The sequence below is a fragment of the Nelusetta ayraudi genome, unplaced genomic scaffold, assembly GCF_046127955.1.
Source record: "Nelusetta ayraudi isolate G7.1 ecotype Tasmania unplaced genomic scaffold, CSIRO-AGI_Nayr_v1 ptg000052l, whole genome shotgun sequence".
Taxonomy (NCBI): Eukaryota; Metazoa; Chordata; class Actinopteri; order Tetraodontiformes; family Monacanthidae; genus Nelusetta; species Nelusetta ayraudi.
Genome location: NW_027466102.1, coordinates 7609359 through 7635725, shown reverse-complemented (window position 1 = coordinate 7635725; position 26367 = coordinate 7609359). Strand labels below are relative to the sequence as shown.

At 37.7% G+C, this 26367-nt stretch overlaps 1 protein-coding gene and 1 long non-coding RNA gene across 2 annotated transcripts; both read left to right on the top strand.

Moving 5' to 3' along the window:
• LOC142896034 (uncharacterized) lies at window positions 1-26202 on the top strand. Its single transcript, XM_076037473.1, has 44 exons — window positions 1-128; window positions 939-1045; window positions 1388-1485; window positions 1587-1635; window positions 1913-2056; window positions 2348-2512; window positions 3248-3400; window positions 3887-4054; window positions 6992-7141; window positions 7642-7812; window positions 7895-7924; window positions 8465-8527; window positions 8621-8674; window positions 9515-9664; window positions 10156-10326; window positions 10409-10438; window positions 10979-11041; window positions 11135-11200; window positions 12050-12199; window positions 12694-12864; window positions 12947-12976; window positions 13223-13285; window positions 13379-13432; window positions 13924-13980; window positions 14175-14237; window positions 14410-14481; window positions 15029-15085; window positions 15678-15740; window positions 16140-16196; window positions 19883-20002; window positions 20179-20309; window positions 20414-20602; window positions 20692-20750; window positions 20840-20979; window positions 21075-21284; window positions 21406-21615; window positions 21708-21857; window positions 21945-22123; window positions 23565-23729; window positions 23899-25260; window positions 25356-25397; window positions 25701-25760; window positions 25872-25938; window positions 26027-26202. The coding sequence occupies exons 3-44, from the start codon at window positions 1390-1392 to the stop codon at window positions 26095-26097; spliced, it is 5715 nt and encodes a 1904-aa protein (XP_075893588.1). The 5' UTR covers window positions 1-128; window positions 939-1045; window positions 1388-1389; the 3' UTR covers window positions 26098-26202.
• On the top strand, window positions 5413-6447 carry LOC142896128 (uncharacterized). Its single transcript, XR_012928303.1, has 5 exons — window positions 5413-5479; window positions 5573-5626; window positions 5769-5831; window positions 6118-6174; window positions 6369-6447. It is a non-coding gene; the product is annotated as an uncharacterized LOC142896128 (long non-coding RNA).
• Window positions 26203-26367: the final 165 nt, after the last annotated feature.

Sequence of the window (26367 nt, the reverse complement as noted above, 5' to 3'; positions counted from 1 at the left end):
GGAAGTTTCTCCTCCAGCAAAGTCACCCATGGTTACACTGCAGGCTTGTCGCTCGACGCACTGGGAAGTGTTCTTTGAAACAGAAACAAGCCCTCTTCCACGGAGGAGACATGAGAGCACAAGAAGTGGTAAGAAGGCTTAGTTTATATCTTATTAAAGTAAATGTGACATTGAGTGGGAGTGGGCTGTTTGCACGCAACATGACCTAATTTTCAGAAGCGACAGTGAGGGGGCTTGCATTGCTTGGTTTATAGCTAGGGGTGCAGTATTGCCTTTTTTTTTGGGGGGGGGGGGAAGTTACAGATTTATGCATTTTGTGTCTGACAAGGAAGTTAGAGGTAAAATTATGTCTAATAAGTGACTAACGGTACTATTTAGTATTTAATTAAACTTCGAAAAAAAAAAGAGGTATCAATATTCATAGAAGTACTTTCTATAAATATTCAAGTAAATTCAATATTTACGCAAGTATTTCTTTACCTGATTACATTTTTTTCATTTGTCATGATGCACCTCAGTTATCTTAGTCTAAATCGGAACGTCAACCTGTCACAGATACAAGCAAAACAGCTCAATGTTGGTTCCCAAGAGGATTTTTTTCCTGCACCACTTGGTATCATGTGACGCTATTGTCTTTCTTATGAGTTGCACCTGTTTCCCTTTTCCTGGTTTAAAAATTTTCTTTTACAATGCTCTCAGTTTACTTTGGGCACAAACGATTTGATAAAGGTATTGGCTGGAATGTTAGCAGTCAAACAACCATTTTTTTTCTCCCCCTTACACTTGAGTTAGGGAACACGCATGTATTGTGGAAGCACGTAGTGTCCCCCCCCACCCCCGCACCCACTAAAAAGATCAATCTGAATGTTATGTTGGTATCTCATACAATAATTTTCCTCTAATCACCTTTTGCCATTCTCCTTAACTTTCCATTTCAGATCTCTGTCCTGTGATGTGAAAGACGATGATTTTTATGTTGTTGGGCAGTCCATCAACTTTGAGTTCTTTTGACCTGCTGGCTATGGACAATTCTGCTTACACATAGGTACCCTAAAAAGCACATTGCCTGAAGGTGTTGGGTTTGTTTGTTCACTTTCATACAGTCTTTTGAGGTGTTCTCGAATGAAATGGAATCATTCTGCACTTTGCCATTGATTAAACTTGCATACTATAGCTGTCCCATAGCTCACTTTTAAACCACAGACAAATAGAGTCAACATTTGGTGACAAGTGAAAGGCTCTTTAAAATAAAAAAATAAAAATGAATAAATAAATAAATAAATAAAAAATATATATATAAAATGACAAAATTTTAATAAATAATGCTCACATCATATCTCTTGTATCATATCTCATCTTTCTTTGTGTTCTTTCCCTTTCTTAAAAGGAATGGAAATAACAACCAATCGCGTGATCATCTTTTTGGTGGCTATTACTGTTTTGGAAATAGGAAGCTTGGCGAAATTCCCCAGTTCAGCTCTACTGGTAAGACCAGTTATATGTACTGGACAGGTATAGCCTACAAATATGGGAGTTATGGGAAAGTTTTTTTTTTTTTTTTAAAAGAGATACATTTTGTCCCTCAGGTGCACGATGAAGAAAACATTGTACATCACACAAGGGAGAAAAGAAACAGTGAGTGCGATTAATGTTTGACTTATACAACAATATGGATATACAATATGTACAAAATGGATTTGGTATAAGTAAGTAATTAAATAAATAATCACATACATTCATGAATAAGTAAATACCACTAATACTGTGCATATTTAATAGTAAGGCTAACATGATTTTTTTTTAGTAATTTATCCATCTAGCCGCTTGACATCATTTTATTTTCATAATTTTGAATTTAGTAGTGTATCACCAAAACAATGCCATTTGTCACTTCTGATCTCATTTTCTCCAGGCCAATGGAACTATGTTATTGATGTCATAGTGAATACTTCTAATGCGGAAGACTTTGAGAAGTTTTGGTCATCCCTGAATGCTACAAGTCTACCCTTTCAGCTAAATGACAGCATAGCCATATCTGACATCAGGATCACAACATGTGAGTAACAATCCAATTGATGAGTATTATAGACATTTACATATAACATCTACAATTAATTTACCCAGAGTGGATTATAATGTGAAAGCACAAAGGAATTACAGACTGCACTGAAAACCTTAAACTAGCTTAATTCGCCCTAATTGCTTTCTCATCCGCTCAGTGCCGTTCCATCAGGGACCTTCATATTATTTGAAGAAACACACGGACCTGTTAATTTATAACCATAGCACCCCTCTAATGCACCCCCCCTAAACCACTTTGATTTAAATGCACACTTTACCTTCTCAGTATGTTCCATGACGAGTGCTGGATTCCAGTGCAGATGTCAGGAACAGTTTGCCTGGCCACACAGCACATGCGTCGAATATGGAGCATGTGATGAAATATCCAATGGCATCTGTAAATGCATCTACGCCAATGCCACCAGTGGCCAGTCCTGTCAGCCAATATCAGGTAAGAACAGTCCATCCATCCACTTTCTATCACTACCTTTTGGGGGTGGTAGGCCAACGAGTTGGATCCGAAAACACAACACTTTCATTTTGAGGTGACAGTGCTAGCCACTACAGCAATGTACTGCCCTGCACAGTGAAAGAGAGTGAAGTGAAGAGAAACGTGAAGAGAATTTAAAGGGAAAGTGTGTATTATTTGGACATTTTGAAAAGAAACGGCAACATCAAGCGGTTACACTTTAGATGGCAGCACTCTTTCGCTCACCCTCCCTCCCCTGAGCTTGCCAGTGAACTACAGTGGCTTGTTCACTGAAACCTGGATACCTTGTCCACCTTCTTCTTCGTTGGTTTATTTGAGGATGACAGCAGTCACCCTAATAACGAAACACGCTGTCAGGCCGGCTGGTTTGTCCACACCGGGCTTCCTTAGAAACGTGGCGGTGTACAGTGGCAGATAACTGGAATCAAGACCCTTGATCTATGTATGTTCTTACATACATATAAGAACAGTTCTATGGGTAGGAAAACCAAATTACATCTATTGCACTGGTCTCAATGTATTTACAGCAGCACATTAAGCTTTTACCAATATAAAAATCATAAATAAGCCCAAATATTACACACTAGACCTTTAAAAGAACGTATACTTTGATGTAAAGTACTTCAACAAGTAGTTATACACATGAAATACTAGTTGGTTACTTCTTCTGCAGTGAAATATGTGTTTCCCCTACAGAGTTGCTGACTGAAGTTGAGTATGTACTGGATGTGGAACTGAATGTTACAGATGTCATGACATTGGACAACCTAAGGGACATCCTTAGCAGTGGCAATTTTTCCATGGCTTTGAGTGATACTGTGAATGTCACACAAATTAATATCACCACAGGTCAGTGGATTTAATTCTGGTGCGATCCAATACCCAGAGTATTTAATGCCTGATTAATCTATGTGTTGCCCGGACAACAGCTCAAGCTACGCACAGAAGCCCTCCTGACCATGACACAGTCAAAGTTGTCTTTCATAGATTTTGCTAAGCATTTTGGATACAGTTGTTCCCATTCCTTCCATTCCATGTTTTTATTTTTAAATTATAAATCATTTTGTATAAACAACAGATACATGTAATCTTTAAAAAAAAAAAAATATGAAAATAGTAATAACTGAGTCTGTGGCGGATATACAGTATAAAAACTCAAAAAAGCACACTATGTTACTTTAAATAAATATTTGGAGGACGTTGTTTTAATCTTAACTTAATTTTTTACACAATCATTTGTTCATCTATATCAAATGTCCTCTAAAAGCTAAATGTATATTTAACACCATAAACGTGGGACTATGTTAAACTCTCTGTCCCTGTATTTGTATTTAGTTTGTTACCCAAGTGGAAATGACTTCCAGTGCAGATGTGAGGATCGTTATACTTGGACGTATGATGACTGCATTACACACGGAGCCTGTAATGATGAGGCCACTAATGGTACATGCGCATGCATTACTGGTATACCATCTACCGGGTTGTACTGCCAGCCAAAGACAGGTAAGAGACCCTCAAAGGCAGCATTTAAGTAAGTAAGTAATAACAGTATTCAAAGTGGGATTTTTTTTTTTGTTGCCCTGGTCACCAGTGTATTTGTATGCGTACAAATAGATGTTCAAATAATTGGTTATCCTTTAACCACAGTAATGAAAGAAATATTGTTTGGTAAGATTTGTCTTCCAGGAAAATGGGAGTGGAAAACAAACCTTTTATGCCTGACTTAGCTCGGAGCTGTTAAAGCAAGATGCCAATTATTCACACACACAAAAAGGATTAAACATTAAGCTGTGTTGGCAAACACTTAAGGTTCAAGGTTTCTTTAACCATGCACGCCTATTGTAACACACATGCCCCAGTAATAATACGTTGAACATATTATTGTTTGCAGAAAAGCAACAGAAGAGAAGACTGTGACTGTATTTCGTAATTGGTTAAATATTGGGTTTAGTGAAGCTCGAGTTGATTTGGTCCGAGTACATTGAAATGATCCAAAAGTTTCTGTAGACATCAAATCAAAACTTTATTTATATAGCGCTTTTCATGCATTATCAATTCATCTCAAAGTGCAACAAGTAATAAGCCGATGAAAAAGCAAAAGACTGCTTCTGCAAGTGATGTTAGCGACACTGCTGCTAGCTCATGTTAGGCTTCGGATTTTTGAATAAGACTTTATTTGGATTTATAAAAATGAAAAAAAAAAATGATTTAGTTGTTTTTTTGTTTTGTTTTTTTTACTTGGGGCCAAGTTAAAGTTGTTGTTGTGTGGTTGTGCCTTAAAAAGAAACCTCACCCCAGAGGACTTTAAGGCACTCCTTCTCCAACTATCACACTCCGCAGCACTTCCATAGCTTCCTTCTGTCTGCCACCAACACGCGGATTTCTTTGTCTGTTCTCCTCCTTTGTCTCGCCTTGCCTGATTCTACTCTGGGTGCATAGAACCCCTCCAAACAGGTTTAACTTGGCTTCCGCTGAGCCAAGCAATGTTCTGGGATCAAATTGCACATGTGTTTGTCAAGAATTCTCCACTCAGTCGTGTCGGAGGATTTTAGCTACTCAATCCCAGATAGATGAATCAGCAGTCTGTTATCGTGTCAATTTGAAAATAAAATACAAACTATTGAAAACAAATGACATTTTTAAGACAGCAAACCAGTGACTAATAAGAAAAAGGAAGAGTTTGAGAATGAATCAATGTTTACTGGTGTTCAAAGTTAAAAGCACCAATACCATTACCATTAGCATACTTTTTACATAATGCGGTGCTTTAAGTTGCAGAACAAACAGCTCACATATATAGAGTGAGCGCAACTAACTGCTTTTTGCAATGTTGTAATTATGGCGTATATGGAACTCATTTCACAGATGCAACGACAACACTTGTGAACACGTCAACACCAACCGCCACACCAACAGTAGCGGTAACAAGTATGTTTTCTTCCACTTTCCACTAATATTTCCCAATGTATGTCTTTTCACATGCAAGAATCAATCAAGTGTCTACGTTGTATTCTTTACCAGATTCGACGTACACTTCAGCTGGCATGACCACAACAACGGCTCAGACACCGACGGGTAAGTCTTTGTGAGGAATCTAAGCTAAGTTGAGATAAAACGGGTGAATCAGAGTCTGTTGTGGCAAATATTAAGAGTGATTAACTTTTTTCCCCCCCAAAAAAACATCATATATACGGTGTGTATGAAGTGTTTTACACAGATACAACCACAACACCCATGGATACGTCAACACCAACTACCACACCAACAGCAGTTGCCACCGGTAAGTTTTTAGAACAATGTTGTTGTAAAAGTGGCCTGAGTGTCGAATGTCTAGTGACCTTCTCCTGAAACAGATGTTGAAGAATGTAAGCCCCCTGTTTAGATTCAACTCCTATATTTGATTTAAGTAGCACAGTCGCAGAACTCCAGTCACAGCCTTCACAAGTGTCAACTAACACAATTATTAAAAAATATATAGATTTCTTTATGTTATTATTTTAATTTCAAATAAATTTTAATTGATTTTAAATCAACTATTATTCAGACCATTTTTTTTTCTTTGCCAGATTCAGCACCGTACACTCCGTCAGGAACGTACACAGCAACAGCTCCAACACCAACAAGTAATGTTCTTGTTAGGAGTTACTGTGATGAATATTATTTGATGAAGGACCAAACCAATAAGTGCAGATAATGTGGCAAAACGGTCAAACTCCTCTCAAACCTGCTCCTGTGATAGATGCAAACTACACCTAAATCACTGCAAACCTGACCTTGATGCAAGTTTGTTGTAGTAAAGGATTTTCCCCCCTCTTAGATTCAACACCTACGTTTAATGCGACGAGTACAACTGTTCCGACCCCAGTCACGACCTTTACAAGTAAGTGCATGAAACAAAAAGTCAGAGTTGGATTTTTACTCTTGCATATGTTTTTTTTTTATTTTACAGCTGAGGTGTCATTGTGTGGTTGTGCTGTTTTTTTTTAATATGTTGTACACCAAAATGTTAACTCGGAGAATAAACTGCTAAATTTTCGATAGTAAGAGTTATTAACGACAATTCTTAAAACTTAAGTGTGACATGTGTCAATACACTCTGCTGTGTCACAGGATTTTGGCCACTGAATCCCAGATAGATGGATCAGCAGTCTGTTCTCGTGTTCGTTTGAAAAAAAAAAAACAACAACAAAAAAACAACAAGCTATTAAAAACATTTTTTTTTTAAAGAGAGCAAATCAGTGACTAATAAGAAAAAGGAAGAGTTTGAGAATGAATCAATATTTACTGGTGCTCAGATTTAAAAGCTCTAATATCATTACCATTTAGCATACAAAGACTGTTGTGTGGTATTGCATGTGAATATATTGAACATGGCAGTAAACAAATGCTGGACTGATACATTTGAAATCCTTTTTTTTTTTTTTTTAACTTCTTCTGCAGCTCGTCCAGTTTCAATTTATGACATTTCTGTTGAGCTGAACATCTCCGACGCTGTTGTGCTAAATCAACTGAGGGCTGTCCTGAGCAGCATGACTCATCCTGTTACCATCAACGACTATGTCCAAATCTCCGACATCAACATTACAACAGGTAAGAATGAATGCATTATAGCAGTAGTACTTCTAGTCTAAAATACCATGGAGCAATGGTGGAAGAGGATACATTGATAACTGAAACTGATTAGGTGGAGTATGATTATTATATAATTAAGGGGCATAGGAGTAAATACGTATTTACTTCTTCCTACTCCTTTTTTTTTTAACGCTTTTGAGAGGATCAATGGTTGCATTTTTTTGTTATTATTGTTTTTTGTTTCATACACTGTGGCTTTAGTGGGTTATTTTGTTTTATTTTAAAGCTCAAAATAAAGATTCCCATCTATACATACATATATACATATACACATTCATTCAGGCTGTTGAACATGTTAACTCAAACTCCTTTTAACGACACAATTTTTTTTTTTACGACTGGTTCACACCGGAGTCGGAACTGAGCCCGACTTTACTCTGGACGCTAATGCGATTAATCGCCATTAAGAATTCGAATCGACCGACAGTCCAAATATAAATCATTTTCTGTGTCCTCAGTGTGCTCTCCAATCGGTGACAGTTACCAGTGCAGATGCGAGGACCAGTACCTTTGGCCGTGTGACCAGTGTCAAACGTATGGGTCATGTGATAACTTTACTGGTCAAACATGTGACTGCATCAGTGCCATTCCTCCCGATGGACAGTTCTGCGTGCCTGTTTATCAGCACAGTAAGTTATAGTGAAGTCGATGTATCAACATACGGACAGTAGTACTTGAAAACACTGACCGTCCTCCGCTCTCGTTTTCTAGACTGCTCTACACCTGTTCCATCTACGACAGGTACGAGAACACAACCAAGCAGAAAAGGAATGATTGATTTACATGAACCCATTTTAATCTTTTACATTTCTAAAATGTACATTGTGAAATGTGTGCATATAATTTTCAGATTTGATATTGAGCACAATAAGTCTGAACACTCAGACTCCTATAATATCAATGATAGTTACAGTCAATAAATCAATCGACATCTTAAGCTTGATTTATGTATGTATATCATGTCATGTTTATATTCGGGTTAACATTTATTTTGTACTTTTTGTACCAGACTCAGTGCCCCTCACTTCAGCAGGAATGAACACAACAACGGCTCCAACAACAACATGTAAGTTTTTGTTGGAAGTTACTGTAATAAATGTGACCCTAATTTTGGATCATTATCTTCTTTCTTGTATAATTACTCTGTTAATACAAAGTATTTTTTTTTATATAATGCGGTGCTTAAAGTTGCAGAACAAACAGCTCACATACATAGAGTAAGAACAACTAACTGCTTTTTGCAATGTTGTAATTATGGCCTATATGAAACTCATTTCACAGATGCAACGACAACACTTGTGAACACGTCAACACCAACCGCCGCACCAACAGTAGCGGTAACAAGTATGTTTTCTTCCACTTTCCACTAATATTTCCCAATGTACGTCTTTTCACACGCAAGAATCAATCAAGTGTCTACGTTGTATTCTTTACCAGATTCGACGTACACTTCAGCTGGCATGACCACAACAACGGCTCAGACACCGACGGGTAAGTCTTTGTGAGGAGTCTAAGTTAAATTGAGATAAAACGGGTGAATCAGAGTCTGTTGTGGCAAATAATGATTTATTCCCTTTTTAGATTCCACCCCAATATTTAATGCAACAACAGACATAAAGAACAAAAATAAAATAAAAGTGCCGCGCTCTTTTTCTTGATACTTAATGTGTCATTGCATGGTTATGGTTTATAACAAAACTTAAAAAAAACAAAACATTTATACATTTATATATTAAGAGTGATTAAGTTTCCCCCCCAAAAAAACACAGCCTTCACAAGTGTCTTAACAACTAACACAATTATTAAAAAAATATATAGATTTCTTTATGTTATTATTTTAATTCCAAATCAATTTTAATTGACTTTAAATCAATTATTATTCAGACCATTTTTTTAATATGTTGTACACCAAAATGTTAACTCGGAGAATAAACTGCTAAATTTTCGATAGTAAGAGTTATTAACTACAATTCTTAAAACTTAAGTGTGACATGTGTCAATACACTCTGCTGTGTCACAGGATTTTGGACACTGAATCCCGGATAGATGGATCAGCAGTCTGTTCTCGTGTTCGTTTGAAAAAAAAAACAACAAGCTATTAAAAACATTTTTTTTTAAAGAGAGCAAATCAGTGACTAATAAGAAAAAGGAAGAGTTTGAGAATGAATCAATATTTACTGGTGCTCAGATTTAAAAGCTCTAATATCATTACCATTCAGCATACAAAGACTGTTGTGTGGTATTGCATGTGAATATATTGAACATGGCAGTAAACAAATGCTGGACTGATACATTTGAAATCCTTTTTTTTTTTTTTAACTTCTTCTGCAGCTCGTCCAGTTTCAATTTATGACATTTCTGTTGAGCTGAACATCTCCGACGCTGTTGTGCTAAATCAACTGAGGGCGGTCCTGAGCAGCATGACTCATCCTGTTACCATCAACGACTATGTCCAAATCTCCGACATCAACATTACAACAGGTAAGAATGAATGCATTATAGCAGTAGTACTTCTAGTCTAAAATACCATGGAGCAATGGTGGAAGAGGATACATTGATAACTGAAACTGTTTAGGTGGAGTATGATTATTATATAATTAAGGGGCATAGGAGTAAATATGTATTTACTTCTTCCTACTCCTTTTTTTTAACGCTTTTGAGAGGATCAATGGTTGCATTTTTTTGTTATTATTGTTTTTTGTTTCATACACTGTGGCTTTAGTGGGTTATTTTGTTTTATTTTAAAGCTCAAAATAAAGATTCCCATCTATACATACATATACACATTCATTCAGGCTGTTGAACACGTTAACTCAAACTCCTTTTAACGACACAATTTTTTTTTTTTACGACTGGTTCACACCGGAGTCGGAACTGAGCCCGACTTTACTCTGGACGCTAATGCGATTAATCGCCATTAAGAATTCGAATCGACCGACAGTCCAAATATAAATCATTTTCTGTGTCCTCAGTGTGCTCTCCAATCGGTGACAGTTACCAGTGCAGATGCGAGGACCAGTACCTTTGGCCATGTGACCAGTGTCAAACGTATGGGTCATGTGATAACTTTACTGGTCAAACATGTGACTGCATCAGTGCCATTCCTCCCGATGGACAGTTCTGCGTGCCTGTTTATCAGCACAGTAAGTTATAGTGAAGTCGATGTATCAACATACGGACAGTAGTACTTGAAAACACTGACCGTCCTCCGCTCTCGTTTTCTAGACTGCTCTACACCTGTTCCATCTACGACAGGTACGAGAACACAACCAAGCAGAAAAGGAATTATTGATTTACATGAACCCATTTTAATCTTTTACATTTCTAAAATGTACATTGTGAAATGTGTGCATATAATTTTCAGATTTGATATTGAGCACAATAAGTCTGAACACTCAGACTCCTATAATATCAATGATAGTTACAGTCAATAAATCAATCGACATCTTAAGCTTGATTTATGTATGTATATCATGTCATGTTTATATTCGGGTTAACATTTATTTTGTACTTTTTGTACCAGACTCAGTGCCCCTCACTTCAGCAGGAATGAACACAACAACGGCTCCAACAACAACATGTAAGTTTTTGTTGGAAGTTACTGTAATAAATGTGACCCTAATTTTGGATCATTATCTTCTTTCTTGTATAATTACTCTGTTAATACAAAGTATTTTTTTTTATATAATGCGGTGCTTAAAGTTGCAGAACAAACAGCTCACATACATAGAGTAAGAACAACTAACTGCTTTTTGCAATGTTGTAATTATGGCCTATATGAAACTCATTTCACAGATGCAACGACAACACTTGTGAACACGTCAACACCAACCGCCGCACCAACAGTAGCGGTAACAAGTAAGTTTTCTTCCACTTTCCACTGATATTTCCCAATGTACGTCACTTCACATGCAAGAATCAATCAAGTGTCTACGTTGTATTCTTTACCAGATTCGACGTACACTTCAGCTGGCATGACCACAACAACGGCTCAGACACCGACGGGTAAGTCTTTGTGAGGAGTCTAAGCTAAGTTGAGATAAAACGGGTGAATCAGAGTCTGTTGTGGCAAATAATGATTTATTCCCTTTTTAGATTCAACCCCAATATTTAATGCAACAACAGACATAAAGAACAAAAATAAAACAAAAGTGCCGCGCTCTTTTTCTTGATACTTAATGTGTCATTGCATGGTTATGGTTTATAACAAAACTTTAAAAAAAAAACAACAAACATTTATACATTTATATATTAAGAGTGATTAAGTTCCCCCCCAAAAAAAACACAGCCTTCACAAGTGTCTTAACAACTAACACAATTATGAAAAAATATAGATTTCTTTGTTATTATTTTAATTGCAAATCAATTTTAATTGACTTTAAATCAATTATTATTCAGACCATTTTTTTAATATGTTGTACACCAAAATGTTAACTCGGAGAATAAACTGCTAAATTTTCGATAGTAAGAGTTATTAACTACAATTCTTAAAACTTAAGTGTGACATGTGTCAATACACTCTGCTGTGTCACAGGATTTTGGCCACTGAATCCCAGATAGATGGATCAGCAGTCTGTTCTCGTGTTCGTTTGAAAAAAAAAAACAACAACAAAAAAACAACAAGCTATTAAAAACATTTTTTTTTAAAGAGAGCAAATCAGTGACTAATAAGAAAAAGGAAGAGTTTGAGAATGAATCAATATTTACTGGTGCTCAGATTTAAAAGCTCTAATATCATTACCATTCAGCATACAAAGACTGTTGTGTGGTATTGCATGTGAATATATTGAACATGGCAGTAAACAAATGCTGGACTGATACATTTGAAATCCTTTTTTTTTTTTTTTTTTTTAACTTCTTCTGCAGCTCTTCCAGTTTCAATTTATGACATTTCTGTTGAGCTGAACATCTCCGACGCTGTTGTGCTAAATCAACTGAGGGCTGTCCTGAGCAGCATGACTCATCCTGTTACCATCAACGACTATGTCCAAATCTCCGACATCAACATTACAACAGGTAAGAATGAATGCATTATAGCAGTAGTACTTCTAGTCTAAAATACCATGGAGCAATGGTGGAAGAGGATACATTGATAACTGAAACTGTTTAGGTGGAGTATGATTATTATATAATTAAGGGGCATAGGAGTAAATACGTATTTACTTCTTCCTACTCCTTTTTTTAACGCTTTTGAGAGGATCAATGGTTGCATTTTTTTGTTATTATTGTTTTTTGTTTCATACACTGTGGCTTTAGTGGGTTATTTTGTTTTATTTTAAAGCTCAAAATAAAGATTCCCATCTATACATATATATATATATACACATTCATTCAGGCTGTTGAACACGTTAACTCAAACTCCTTTTAACGACACAATTTTTTTTTTACGACTGGTTCACACCGGAGTCGGAACTGAGCCCGACTTTACTCTGGACGCTAATGCGATTAATCGCCATTAAAAATTTGAATCGACCGACAGTCCAAATATAAATCATTTTCTGTGTCCTCAGTGTGCTCTCCAATCGGTGACAGTTACCAGTGCAGATGCGAGGACCAGTACCTTTGGCCATGTGACCAGTGTCAAACGTATGGGTCATGTGATAACTTTACTGGTCAAACATGTGACTGCATCAGTGCCATTCCTCCCGATGGACAGTTCTGCGTGCCTGTTTATCAGCACAGTAAGTTATAGTGAAGTCGATGTATCAACATACGGACAGTAGTACTTGAAAACACTGACCGTCCTCCGCTCTCGTTTTCTAGACTGCTCTACACCTGTTCCATCTACGACAGGTACGAGAACACAACCAAGCAGAAAAGGAATTATTGATTTACATGAACCCATTTTAATCTTTTACATTTAAATGTACATTGTGAAATATGTGTGTCTTGTATAATTACTCTGTTAATACAAAGTCTTTTTTTTATATAATGCGGTGCTTAAAGTTGCAGAACAAACAGCTCACATACATAGAGTAAGAACAACTAACTGCTTTTTGCAATGTTGTAATTATGGCGTATATGGAACTCATTTCACAGATGCAACAACAACACTTGTGAACACGTCAACACCAACCGCCGCACCAACAGTAGCGGTAACAAGTATGTTTTCTTCCACTTTCCACTAATATTTCCCAATGTATGTCTTTTCACATGCAAGAATCAATCAAGTGTCTACGTTGTATTCTTTACCAGATTCGACGTACACTTCAGCTGGCATGACCACAACAACGGCTCAGACACCGACGGGTAAGTCTTTGTGAGGAGTCTAAGCTAAGTTGAGATAAAACGGGTGAATCAGAGTCTGTTGTGGCAAATATTAAGAGTGATTAACTTTTTTCCCCCCCAAAAAAACATCATATATACGGTGTGTATGAAGTGTTTTACACAGATTCAACTACAACACCCATGGATACGTCAACACCAACTACCACACCAACAGCAGTTGCCACCGGTAAGTTTTTAGAACAATGTTGTTGTAAAAGTGGCCTGAGTGTCGAATGTCTATTGACCTTCTCCTGAAACAGATGTTGAAGAATGTAAGCCCCCTGTTTAGATTCAACTCCTATATTTGATTTAAGTAGCACAGTCGCAGAACTCCAGTCACAGCCTTCACAAGTGTCAACTAACACAATTATTAAAAAATATATAGATTTCTTTACGTTATTATTTTAATTTCAAATAAATTTTAATTGATTTTAAATCAACTATTATTCAGACCATTTTTTTTTCTTTGCCAGATTCAGCACCGTACACTCCGTCAGGAACGTACACAGCAACAGCTCCAACACCAACAAGTAATGTTCTTGTTAGGAGTTACTGTGATGAATATTATTTGATGAAGGACCAAACCAATAAGTGCAGATAATGTGGCAAAACGGTCAAACTCCTCTCAAACCTTCTCCTGTGATAGATGCAAACTACACCTAAATCACTGCAAACCTGACCTTGATGCAAGTTTGTTGTAGTAAAGGATTTTCCCCCCTCTTAGATTCAACACCTACGTTTAATGCGACGAGTACAACTGTTCCGACCCCAGTCACGACCTTTACAAGTAAGTGCATGAAACAAAAAGTCAGAGTTGGATTTTTACTCTTGCATATGTTTTTTTTTTTATTTTACAGCTGAGGTGTCATTGTGTGGTTGTCTTTATAAACTGCTAACGTTTCAATAGTAAGAGTTATTAACTACAATTCTTAAAGCATAAGTATGACATGTGTCAATAGATTATAAAGATGCAACTACAACGCCCATGAATTCGTCAACACCAACTATCACGCCAACTGTGGTGGTCACAAGTATGTTTTTTTTTTTTTTGTTGATTTTTTTCAAGCGGTAACTCCGAATTTATTTTCCAAAAATATTCCCTCATTGATTATTGTTTTTTGTTTTCACCAGATTCAACTCCCTCTACTTCAGTGGGCTTGAACACAACAACAGCCCCAACACCAACGGGTAAGTCTTCCTTAGTTCTCCAATAAGTAATGTGAACCTAATGAAGGACAAACCCATAGTTGGCACGTTGGGAAAAATGGTAAAGTCAAAGCTTTCCAAATCTCAAAAAGTATTAGATGTTCATCTTTTGTAATCATTAAAGTCACATCTTTACAAACTTATCTGAGTAAGAGTTCAATAAAGGTAAAGAGAACATAAGAATTTTTCCCTTTTTGAAACGGGTATGTTTAGGACCCAATTGTAGAACGTGACAGACACAGATATTGGCAGAGGAAAATGTCCCACAAATAAAAAAAAAAAACCTGCACAGCACTGACACAAGTGGCGTCAAAAAAAGAAGGAAAAATAAGAGAAAAAAATTACTCATCCACATTTTCATTTTTTCCCCAGATTCAACTCCCTCTACTTCAGCAGGCATGAACACAACAACAGCTCCAACACCAACAGGTAAGTCCCCCTTAGTTTGATTAGAATTACTGTGAGCTTAATGAAGGATAACGCCTCAGTTGACATGTTAGAACCGTTGTGCCGTTAAAGGGGCAAAATGTTCTTCTTCTCTTAAAGCTTTTCCTGTAATAGACGCAAAACTACACCTTTTATGCAAACATGTTAAATTACAGAATAAACTTCTAACATTTCAATGGTAAAAGTGATTAACTGCACTTCTTAAATCATTTTAAGTCTGACGTGTAAATGTATTATGCAGATGCAACTACAACGCCCATGAATTATCCATCAACAACTGTCACACCAACCGCAGTAGTCACAGGTATGTTTTTATGTGCCGCATAATTGTACAATTCATAATATACTCTCAATTTAATTTCCAAAAATATTCCGTAATTAACGGCCATACATGTAAGAAATACTCCTCCACATTTTCATTTTTCACCAGATTCAACTCCTTTTACTTCAGCAAGCATGAACACAACAACAGCTCCAACACCAACAAGTAAGTCCTCCGTAGTTTACTACACCTTCATCATTGCAAACCTATCTGAATGCAAGTTGCTTGTAGTAAAAGATTTTCCCCTTTTAGATTCAACACCTACATTTAATGCGACTGGTACGACTGTTCCAACGCCAACCACAGCCTTTACAAGTAAGTGCCTGAAACAACAAGTCAGAGTTGGAGTTTCACTTTTGAATATTTTTTTTTATTTTACAGCTGTGGTGTCAATGCGTGGTTGTGTTTTTATGTTTTATGCAAAAATGTTAAATTACAGAATAAACTGCTAACATTTCAATAGTAAAAGTGATTAACTGCACTTCTTAAATCATTTTAAGTCTGACGTGTAAATGTATTATGCAGATGCAACTACAACGCCCATGAATTATCCATCAACAACTGTCACACCAACCGCAGTGGTCACAGGTATGTTTTTATGTGCCGCATAATTGTACAATTCATAATATACTCTCAATTTAATTTCCAAAAATATTCCGTAATTAACGGCCATACATGTAAGAAATACTCCTCCACATTTTCATTTTTCACCAGATTCAACTCCTTTTACGTCAGCAAGCATGAACACAACAACAGCTCCAACACCAACAAGTAAGTCCTCCTTGGTTTGACTATAATTGTTGTGAGCTTAATGAAGGGCAAAACCTCTGTTGCCATGTTGCAACAATAGTGCAGTTAAAGTGGCAATATTTTCAAGCTGCTCTTAAACCTTCTCCTGCAATAGATGCAAAGCTACACCTAAATCATTGCAAACTCTTCCGAATGTGAGTGGCTTGTAGTAAATAAGGATTTTCCCCTTTTAGATTCGACACCTACATTTAACTCAACTAGTACGACTGTTCCGACCCCAGTCACAACAAGTAAGTGCCTGAAACAACACGTCTGAGTTGGATTTGTATTCTTGCTTATGTTTTTATTTTACAGCTGAGGTTTCATTGCGTGGTTGTGTTTTGTTTTTTTATGTTTTATACCAAAATGTTGAATGTATTTCACAGATGCGACGACGTACATGAATTATTCATCAACAACTATCGCACCAACCGCAGTGGTCACAAGTACGTTTTTTTGGGGGGCAAGAAATTTTCCAAATTATAATATACTCTCAATTTAACGGCCTTATATGTAAGAATTACTCATCCACATTTTCATCTATTTATTTTTTTTAATTTTTTAAATCAGATTCAACTCCTTTTATGTCAGCAAGCATGAACACAACAACAGCTCCAACACCACCAAGTAAGTCCTCCTTAGTTTGACTATAATTTACGTGAGCTTAATGAAGGACAAAACCTTAGTTGCCATGTTGCAGTTAAAGTGGCAACATTTTCAAGCTTCTCTTAGAGCTTCTCCTGCCATAGATGCAAAGCTGCACCTAAATCATTGCAAACTCTTCCAAATGTCAGTTCCTTGTAGTAAATAAGGATTTTCCCCTTTCAGATTCAACTCCTACATTTAATGCGACTAGTACGACTGTTCCGGCCCCAGTCACAACCTTTACAGGTAAGCACTTGAACAACAAACACAAATCAATCTTTGTCACTGCCAAGTGGTGATTTAACACATAAAGTTCCAGAACAAGCAGCTCACATGACTGTCGTCAGTTGTTATATATACCTTGTGCAATATTGTTTTGTAGGTTGTGTGTAGTTGTTGTAGTTGTGACTTACCAATTCAACTGCAACACCTATGAAGACTCCAACAACCATCGCACTAACAGCAGTGATCACGAGTTTTTGGAATAGTTTGGAATATTTTTTTCACTGTCAGTTTAGTTCCATTTTGACATATATTTCCTGAAGTATTTAATTGTATGTAAGAATTAGGTGTATATATTTTTACACAGCAAAAGCTCCAACACCAACAAGTAAGGTCTTGTTAGGGCTTACTGTGATAAATACAATTTGATGAAGGACAAAACCTTCAATGAATCAATCTTAGGACAAAAGTGCCGAGATGAGGTGGCAAAACATTCAAACTTCTCATAAACCCCCTATAATGGATGCAAAAGCGTCGTAAAAAAAGGATTTTCCCCCTTTTAGATTCAACAACAACACTGAACGTGGCCAGTACAACAGTTACAACCCCGATCACAACCTATACAAGTAAGTACTTGAGCAACTTAAAATAATTTATATAAAAAGAGTTGGATTTGTAGCCATACATATTTTTTTTTCACTCTGTAGGTGCTGTGTCATTGCGTAGTTTTAAGTCATCCTAAGATATTATAAGTTACAGAACAAACTGCTGTGATTTTTTATTGGAAGAGTGATGATCTATAGTTGCAATATTGTTGGACATGTTTTTTGGCTCCTTTTCTCTCCTCTTCTTTGTTTGGAACCTGGATCTCAGACTACCTTGTAAGGGCATAGCATGCCATGGTGTCCGCTATCACGGTGATAGGGACGGCGGACACAAATATGCATTGTGACACGGCATGTTAGAACAGTAGTGTAGGTAAACCACACCTCTCTGAGACCTTCTGTTTTAATAGACGTTTCACCTACATGTTAACCTAGATGGGAACGCCTACATGACTTCAAACACTATGTTATGGATGTGAGTTTGTCGTGGCAAATCAGTACTTTTTTCTCTTTCAGATTCAACACCTATCTTTGATACGACTAGTACAACGGTTACAACCCCATTCACAACTTTTGCAAGTAAGTACTCGAACAACAAACACAAAATCACACAGCCAAGTCAGAACTGTAATTGTAGCCATAGACATTTTTTTTACAACAAACATTTTACAACCCCAGTCACAGCCCTTACAAGTAAATTCACTAACAACTAATAAAATGACAAAAAAATAGTGGTGGGACTTGATTAAAAATTAACCAAATGAATTATGGCCTTTGTAACAAAAAGAAAATGTACACTGGCTTGGAGCCAGAGCATCAGGATGCTTTGAATACTTTAGTATTCTCCCTAAGGCATGGTTCTAAAGAGTGAATAGACAGAATAACAATATCAGGCTAAATTGAAATAAGGTAATGAAATCAAGTAGCTATTGGCCAAACAAAGGTACCCAGCATATGACAATGACTTGTAGTTAACATTTTGCCATTTTGGTAACAGTCTGCAAGGTGAGCTGGCTGTTCAAAGTGAACTTTGACTTCTCCGGGTCATGGGGACGACAGTGAGAGCAGAGGAAAGCCGAGGAATTTACAACAGCCACCCCCAGAGGAGCTGAATGCATAACAGAGATGAATTTTTCAGGGGGGTCCTCTGCGGAAAGGCACGCAGAAAAACATTCTCTTAGAACGTTCCCAGGATCTTGAAGGAGGCGTTGCTCTGGACTTCGAAGGCAACTAGGAAGTCTTGGAAGTTTTAAGGCTTGAGGCTGACTGAGTCTAGTTTGCCTTCGAGTTGCAGGTGCTCAGTAAAGTTGTCCCTCAGGTGCCACCAACCTCAGAAGGTTGTGGGTTCAATTCCGGGGACTGGGACCTTTCTGTGTGGAGTTTGCATGTTCTCCCTGTGTCTGCGTGGGTTCTCTCCGGGTTCTCCGGCTTCCTCCCACAGTCCAAAAACATGCATGTGAGGTCAATTGAACACTCTAAATTGTCCGTAGGTGTGCATGTGAGTGTGAATGGTTGTTTGTCTCTGTGTGGCCCTGCGATGAACTGGCGACTTGTCCAGGGTGTCACCCTGCCTTCGCCCTAAGACAGCTGGGACAGGCTCCAGCAGACCCCCGTGACCCTGAATAGGAATGAGCGGGTGTAGAAGATGAATGAATGACTGAATGTAACTTGAGGTGCTCCAGTAGAACTTGATATTCGTGTTTGTCGATCGGCTGGGGATATGGACCAAGCGGAATGCAGAGGGCCAGTTTCAGATTGGAAGACTCCCCACCGCCATCAGTGGTGGAAAGCTTCAGGAAGCTTCGGTTCTGGGGTACCATAAAACGGCTAAGGGTAGGGCCTCGGCAGCGGTTGATGGCTAGCATTGTGGTAACCTGGTCACAATTTGCGCCCTAGATACAGGACACACCTACAGACAATTCTAAGTGCAAACTCCTGACCTGACCAAGATGACCTTCTTGTTGTAATGTATTGCTTAAAATTCACAGTTGTCTCTTTTTTTGTTCTTTTTTTTTTGTTCTTTTTCATGGGTTTTGCCTGACAAATACTTTGTGGATCTGGCCAATATGTTACAAAGAATCTTGTGCTTAATATGTTGAATATTCTTAACGTACATGTGCCTTTTCAAAGCTTTGTTGTTGCTAATTACATTTTTTTTTTTTTTTTTTTTTTCACATATTACTCAATCCACTACAGCTACAGCCCCGACAACAACAACAACAACAAAAAGCACAACTTCTTCTAAAACGAATCCCAGCACAACTACTTCCAAAGTGTCCGAGGCTCCGGCACCGGGAGAAATTTCTTCTACAACAGGTTTGAAGGGTATCGTTTGTCAAGAAGCAGGCGTGTGTGTGTGTGTGTGTGTGTGTGTGTGTGTGTGTGTGTGTGTGTGCGTGTGTGTGTGTGTGTGTGTGTGTGCCCCCGTTTAAAACTTTTGTCGTTGCTAATTTGCAGGGGTTTTTTTTTTCATACCGCTTAATCCACTACAGATCCAGTCCTGAAAACAACGATAAAAAGCACAACCAATTATAAAACAAATCCCGACACAGCCATTCCCGAAGTGTCCACAGCGCCGACAACCGACGTATTTCCTTCTACAACGTCTGCTACTATGGGTATTGTTTTGCTATTGTTTACAAGCAAATGTGTCCATGTGTGTGTGATATATTTGTGTGATTTGACGATGATATAAAAAAATTTGCACACACACACATGTAATATGTACATGTATGTATTCATTTTAATTTTGATTTTACGATCACGCCAAAGAAACATGCCTCTCGCTACGTTCTTGTTTTTGCTTCAGGAATTAATGTGCTCACAACAATCACATTTGACAAGGAATTCACAGAAGATTTAAATGATCCAAATAGTCCTGCATTTGAGGACCTGGAATCGAGTGTCAACGAAGCGGTGAGCACAATGTCAACGGGGTGTCTCTTTCCAACTTCTGTTGGAAACGGTGTTCTAATGTCCTGGCCATTACCTACTGTTCTCCCCAGGTGCGCAGGGGCTATGGTGAAATCACAGGTTTCATAGACGCTTTTGTAACGGGATTCAGGTATGGTTATTTCACTGTAGGGAAACATCCGGAGGGAGGTGTCTTTGCACATTTCCCACCGTAACGTTTTCCTCCGTTTGCTCTCGCAGACGAGGCAGTGTAGCAGCAGACTTTGATGTTGTTGTTCAAGAGTTAAACCCCGCCGAAATTGCCGGGGTTAACGAAAACCTGCCTTCAGGAATGAGCTCCATTGCCCCCGTCCTTGGCAAAGTCAGTTCAACTTACAAAAGTAAGCAAGAATACAAAATTATACTGCTAGTTTTTCTTGATTTATGGTTATTAAATATTATCAAACGTTATCAAATTCACTCTCACTCTCCAAAGGTAACAAACTGATGAGGTTCCCTGCCCGTACTTTTACTGGCAAATCCATGACACTGACCTGTGGCCCTCCTGACATTAACATCGGAGAAATTTCAGGTTCCATGTGGAAAATCAATGGACGAGAAATTGAAGATAGTGGCAGGATTGGTATAATTTCTTCAATCAGTGATTCTAACGTTACAATAAAGGATGTTATTCTGGCTGACGTAGGTAAGTGAAAACATTCAAAACTTTAATTGGTCTGCTACATAATCATATGATCTCTCTCTCTCTCTCTTGCGCGCAGTCTCTAATCTTTCAATCGTCTTGTATTTTCAATTGGAATTCACAGGACTTTATGAATGCACTTTGACAGGCAGTTTAATTAATTTTCAACAAAGTGTTACATTACCAGGAGACGCAATTCGGCGAGCTCCCAATGTGCGTCTTCAGAATGAAATTAATGTCAAGTGTGAAGATGGACAAACACAAGAACTTGAATGTTGTGTGCAGTCATCGTACCGAGTCACTTGGTATCAAGGCACAAATGTTTTACCAGCACGTGAGTCCTAAAATGTGCATTTAAAATAATACAACAACAAAAAAAAGTTTAACTACACATCTCAATAATAATTGATTGTTAAATGTTTACAGGTGTGACTGATTCCACACAAAACTATTGCATTACGCATGTTTACCAGCTCGGAAGCTGTGATGACCAACAAAATCCAATACGTTTTACATGCAGGGTCAATGACCCAGAGGATTATGAAAGGGTGACGACATTAAATATCTTTACAGGAGGTGAGGCCTGCGTTTGGATTTTTATGATGCTGCATTTTGGGTCAATTTTAATCGGTCTAACCCTGTGCCAATTATTTGACGATGAAGAAACTACATGTGACAATGCCGAGTACGGTTCTGGCCAAGCTGGGGACACATCTCGTGCAGAATGTGAAGTGGGACAAGAAGGGGTCAAGATTGCGACCTGTCAGGAAACAGGGGAGTGGAAACTCCGAGAGAACAGCTGCATCAGTATTAGAATCAAGGAACACTTAACTGAGTCTGCGGTAGGTGATTCACTTGTTGTCGTTTTTTTTTTTTTTTTTTTTTTTGATCTGAAGGCTATATGGGAGGTGGCGAGGTGGCATGTTATTTGATATCAATGCTTTTGCAGTCGTTTTAGGGCTTTCATGGAACGTAATCACAATTGGAGAACGTCCGGTAATACAGTAGTTTGCTAGACCAGTGTTTTTCAACCATCGCGTTGTGAGATAATGTCAGGCGTGCCGTGAAAAAAATCATCCAATTTTGGCTAATTGGTCCAACAAACAACGACATCCGTCAAGTGACTGTGCTTTAAAAGGAATGTAAGCCTACTTTTCTTCCTCAATTTCACTCTGGATGCCAGCTTTGTGTGCATGTAAACAGGCTTAGGTTTCACAATGAGTGAGTCCAAATAAATTGAGAGACAATATTGTCATTATTAGGCTAGAACTCGTTATTATTTTATATAATATTTTTGGTGGGTGGTTTGCCATGGGATTTTTTTCAATGTAAAAAAATGTGCTGTGGCTCAAAAAAAAGGTTGAAAAACACTGTGCTAGACTATAGGCTAGTTTGGAACGAGAGTGACTGGAGCGGGAGCATTTTTTTTTTTTTGTTATGACTGGACTCCTGTGTTCTCCAAAATCTGTGAAAGCAAGAAGGAAGGGAACAGTTTAGCAGCTCTAAGTTTCAATAAATTATCTTATTGTATATTATGTACTGTATGGTAGTGTTAGTCAAATTGCCGGTTCAGAAAGCTAAATCGTAGCTTATCTCAGCAGATCCAGCTTTACAAGAAAATAAGTATAGAAAAAATAGAGCATTACCAGTTTTGGTCAGTTAGCCTGACTAAATTAGTGTTCAGGGCAAGTTTAAGAATATTATGTATTTATTTATTTATTTTTGGCAATACTGTATATGGATTTCTTTCACCGCTAGAGGGTGCAGTTGAGCACAGCAAGCAAATGAAAACAAAGATGCTCCCGAGAAGTTTGTCTTAGTGTGATCTAAGAGCAAGTATCCCGAGGGTCCATGATGATGATGATGATAATAATAATAATAATAATAATAATAATAATAATAATAATAATAATAATAATAATAATAATAATAATAATAATAACAATACAGTGAAGTCACTTTAATTAGAGCTCACAATGGCATGCCATATCATATTACTGATGTTTGACAGTGCTGACATTTAAAGCTATCAGAATTGTATTATAATTCATTGTTACAACCAAAAGTTCCTACATTATGATGATTTTAGAATATATGGACATATTATATTACTTGCTGTAAGTTGTTGCATGCCTTTGTGATTATTCATAACACGTTTTTATAAAGCCTTTCAAGCAAAAGAGCACTACAAAAAAGGGCAATGCTTTTTAACGTCACAAAGCAATGAAAAGAAGTGTCAAAACTCTTCAAATCCAGTCTTGTGTTTCTGTTTAACCTTTTCAGGACTTGGTTGAAGAAGAAGTGCCCACGTTTGTAGCAGCACTTAATACAGTTGTCCTGGAGGAGGCAGCAGAAATTACAAATTCAACTGCCACTATTGCTGCAATTGTTGAAATCTTAAACACTGTGGCAAACATTTCCACGGCTGTTAGCGAATCTGTAGCACAGGTAGGTTGTCTTTGCATTTGCCCCCCACTTATTGTATTAAAAAACAAACTAACCTATTTAGTAGTCAAGTATACACAATTCAAATATACTTTTATATTTTAAAACATTTGATTCATTTTATTCCTTGCAAATAATGTATTTTTGTTTGTTTGTTTTTTGTTGTCTGCAGCATCTACTTGAAATAGTCGATGCCATCATTAGTCCTGATTCAGGCGAGTCCTGGGAATTTCTAAATGCAAACGACAGCAGCAGTTCAAGCTCGTTGTTGCTGGGATCACTGGAATCGCTATCGAACGCGTTGGTCGGGGAGTTTTCCATCGAAACCGAGCGGATCATCTTAAATAGAACCACTTTTAGCGACACCTTCAACACAGAGATAAACTCTGTCATTGTTATTGACATACCGAGCACCGGCCTTAACAATGTCTCTATAACCACAATCACACTCCCGACCTTTAATATTGTTTTGCCAGCGCGGGACTCCACGAACGACACCAACAATGACGGCGAGGATGAAAATGCCATAAATGCCGCTGTGGTGGTGATCACAGTGACGGAAAAAATTCAAAATGTCTCTCTGAGTTTCAACAAGCTTAACAGTTCCTTGACACTGGATCCACAGTGTGTTTTCTGGAATTTTACACTCTTCGATGAACTGGGTGCTTGGGATGAGAGCGGCTGCTTCTTTGTTTCTGACATTAACAACACGGTAACTTGCACTTGCAACCACCTCACCTCCTTCTCATTCCTCATGGCAACAGACGTCCCTGAACATCTAAAAGTCCCGTTACAAATAATCACCTATGTTGGAGTCGGGATATCGTTGGCAAGCTTGGTTATTTGTCTAATTATTGAGGGGTTTGTTTGGAAGGCTGTGACACGAAACAGTACTGCCTTCATGCGCCACGTTACCATCGTTAATACCGCCCTGTCTCTGTTGATCGCCGACATCTGCTTCATTGTCGCTGCCTCGCTTGTTGAGGAGGACCAAGGGGTCCCAATCGGACCGTGTAGCGCAACAACATTTTTCATGCACTTATTTTACCTTTCTATGTTCTTTTGGATGCTCGTATCTGGGCTCTTCCTCTTTTACAGGACAGTCATGGTCCTATCTCACATGGCCAAGTCAACCATGCTGGCCATTGGCTTTAGCTTAGGTTACGGCTGCCCGGGGATTATAGCAGTGGTGACAGTTGCAGTTACCGCACCTGCAAATGGATATGTCAAAGAATATAGCTTTTGCTGGCTAAACTGGTATAAGACGAAAGCCCTCTTGGCCTTGGTGATCCCCGCTCTTGCCATTGTTTCCATCAACATTTTGATTTTACTTGTAGTCATTTTTAAGATGCTAAGAAGAGGAATTGGGAATTCTGCTCCCACGGATGAAAAACATACACTAGCTGTCATCGCACGGTGTGTGATCATTTTGACCCCGTTGTTTGGACTAACCTGGGCCCTGGGAATTGGAACCATGCTAAACTCAGAGAATGAAGGACTCCACATTGCCTTTGCATTCTTCAATTCACTGCAGGTATTTCAAATGGGTTGCAATAGGATGCTGTGAAATGGTTACTTATCAACATTTTTTGTGATGTGATGTTTAACATACTGCCTGCTTTCCCCCAGGGTTTCTTCATTTTAGTGTTTGGGACGCTACTAGATTCCAAGGTATGTTGACTGAACACCAGTATCTTTGATTATCTATCATGATTGTCACGATTATATTTTATTTGAAATACCCAAATGACAAAAGGTTTGAGGAGAGTGCATTTATTGGTGTAAGTATGATAACAATGCATTGGTTTACAGCTGATCCCTTAAAAAAAAAAAAAAAAATGTTTTCAACATAGTTTTTCTGTTAAGTCAGACCCTTTCATGAAAACAGTCTTATCTTCAAATTATCTATCATATTATTTAACCATGATTATAGGGAAGCAGGCCTTTACGTTATCAATGTAATTGGTTTTGCAGATACGTTCAGTCCTGGCAAAGAAGGTTCCTACATCAAGTACAGGCTCTAACCCGACAAGAGTGAGTCGTTATTTTTTCACATATGTTTAAAAGTCTATTTCTTTAAACTGCCTTCTTTAATTTATTTAATATTTTTTTCCTTCTCTTTAATTTCATTTTTATACCTAATAGAGTACTAGTGGTGGCATTTCCTCACAAAAAAGTCTGAACTGGTTAAGTGGACTCCGTGGAAGAAGATGTAAGTTGTTTAAAATTTTAGCTCGTTCTAATTTGACGTATTGATATGTATTCACGTGTATATATATTTTTTTGTCATCGTTTTTAAGATGTCTACCGTTTGTCAGAGGCAGCGAACACATCCAGCAGTGGTGCATATGAGTCATACTCTAGTATTTGACAATTTGTTTGTTTTTTAATGCATTTGTTTTCAGATTTTTTTCTTTTGTTTTCTTGTGCTTGAATCTGACCCCAGCTGTATGCTTGTAAATAAAACTCATTCCTGAATCAATGAAAAAGACATGTCTTTTTTTTTTTTTTTTTTTTTTTTTTAAATTATTATTCATTACCTTTTTTTTCAAGTAATTATTCCAGCAAAGTTGGGACGTCCTGCTCACCACTCCGTTATTTTCCAACCGATCTCATCAAAAAGTGACTCCACTCTGCTCAC

Bases quoted from the DNA above. Each gene is read 5' to 3' on its own strand.
- LOC142896034 (XM_076037473.1), top strand. From the start codon at position 1,390: ATGGAAATAACAACCAATCGCGTGATCATCTTTTTGGTGGCTATTACT. The intron at 12,865-12,946 runs GTAAGTTATAGT...CTCGTTTTCTAG, and splicing joins CGTGCCTGTTTATCAGCACA to ACTGCTCTACACCTGTTCCA. The intron at 13,286-13,378 runs GTATGTTTTCTT...ATTCTTTACCAG, and splicing joins ACCAACAGTAGCGGTAACAA to ATTCGACGTACACTTCAGCT.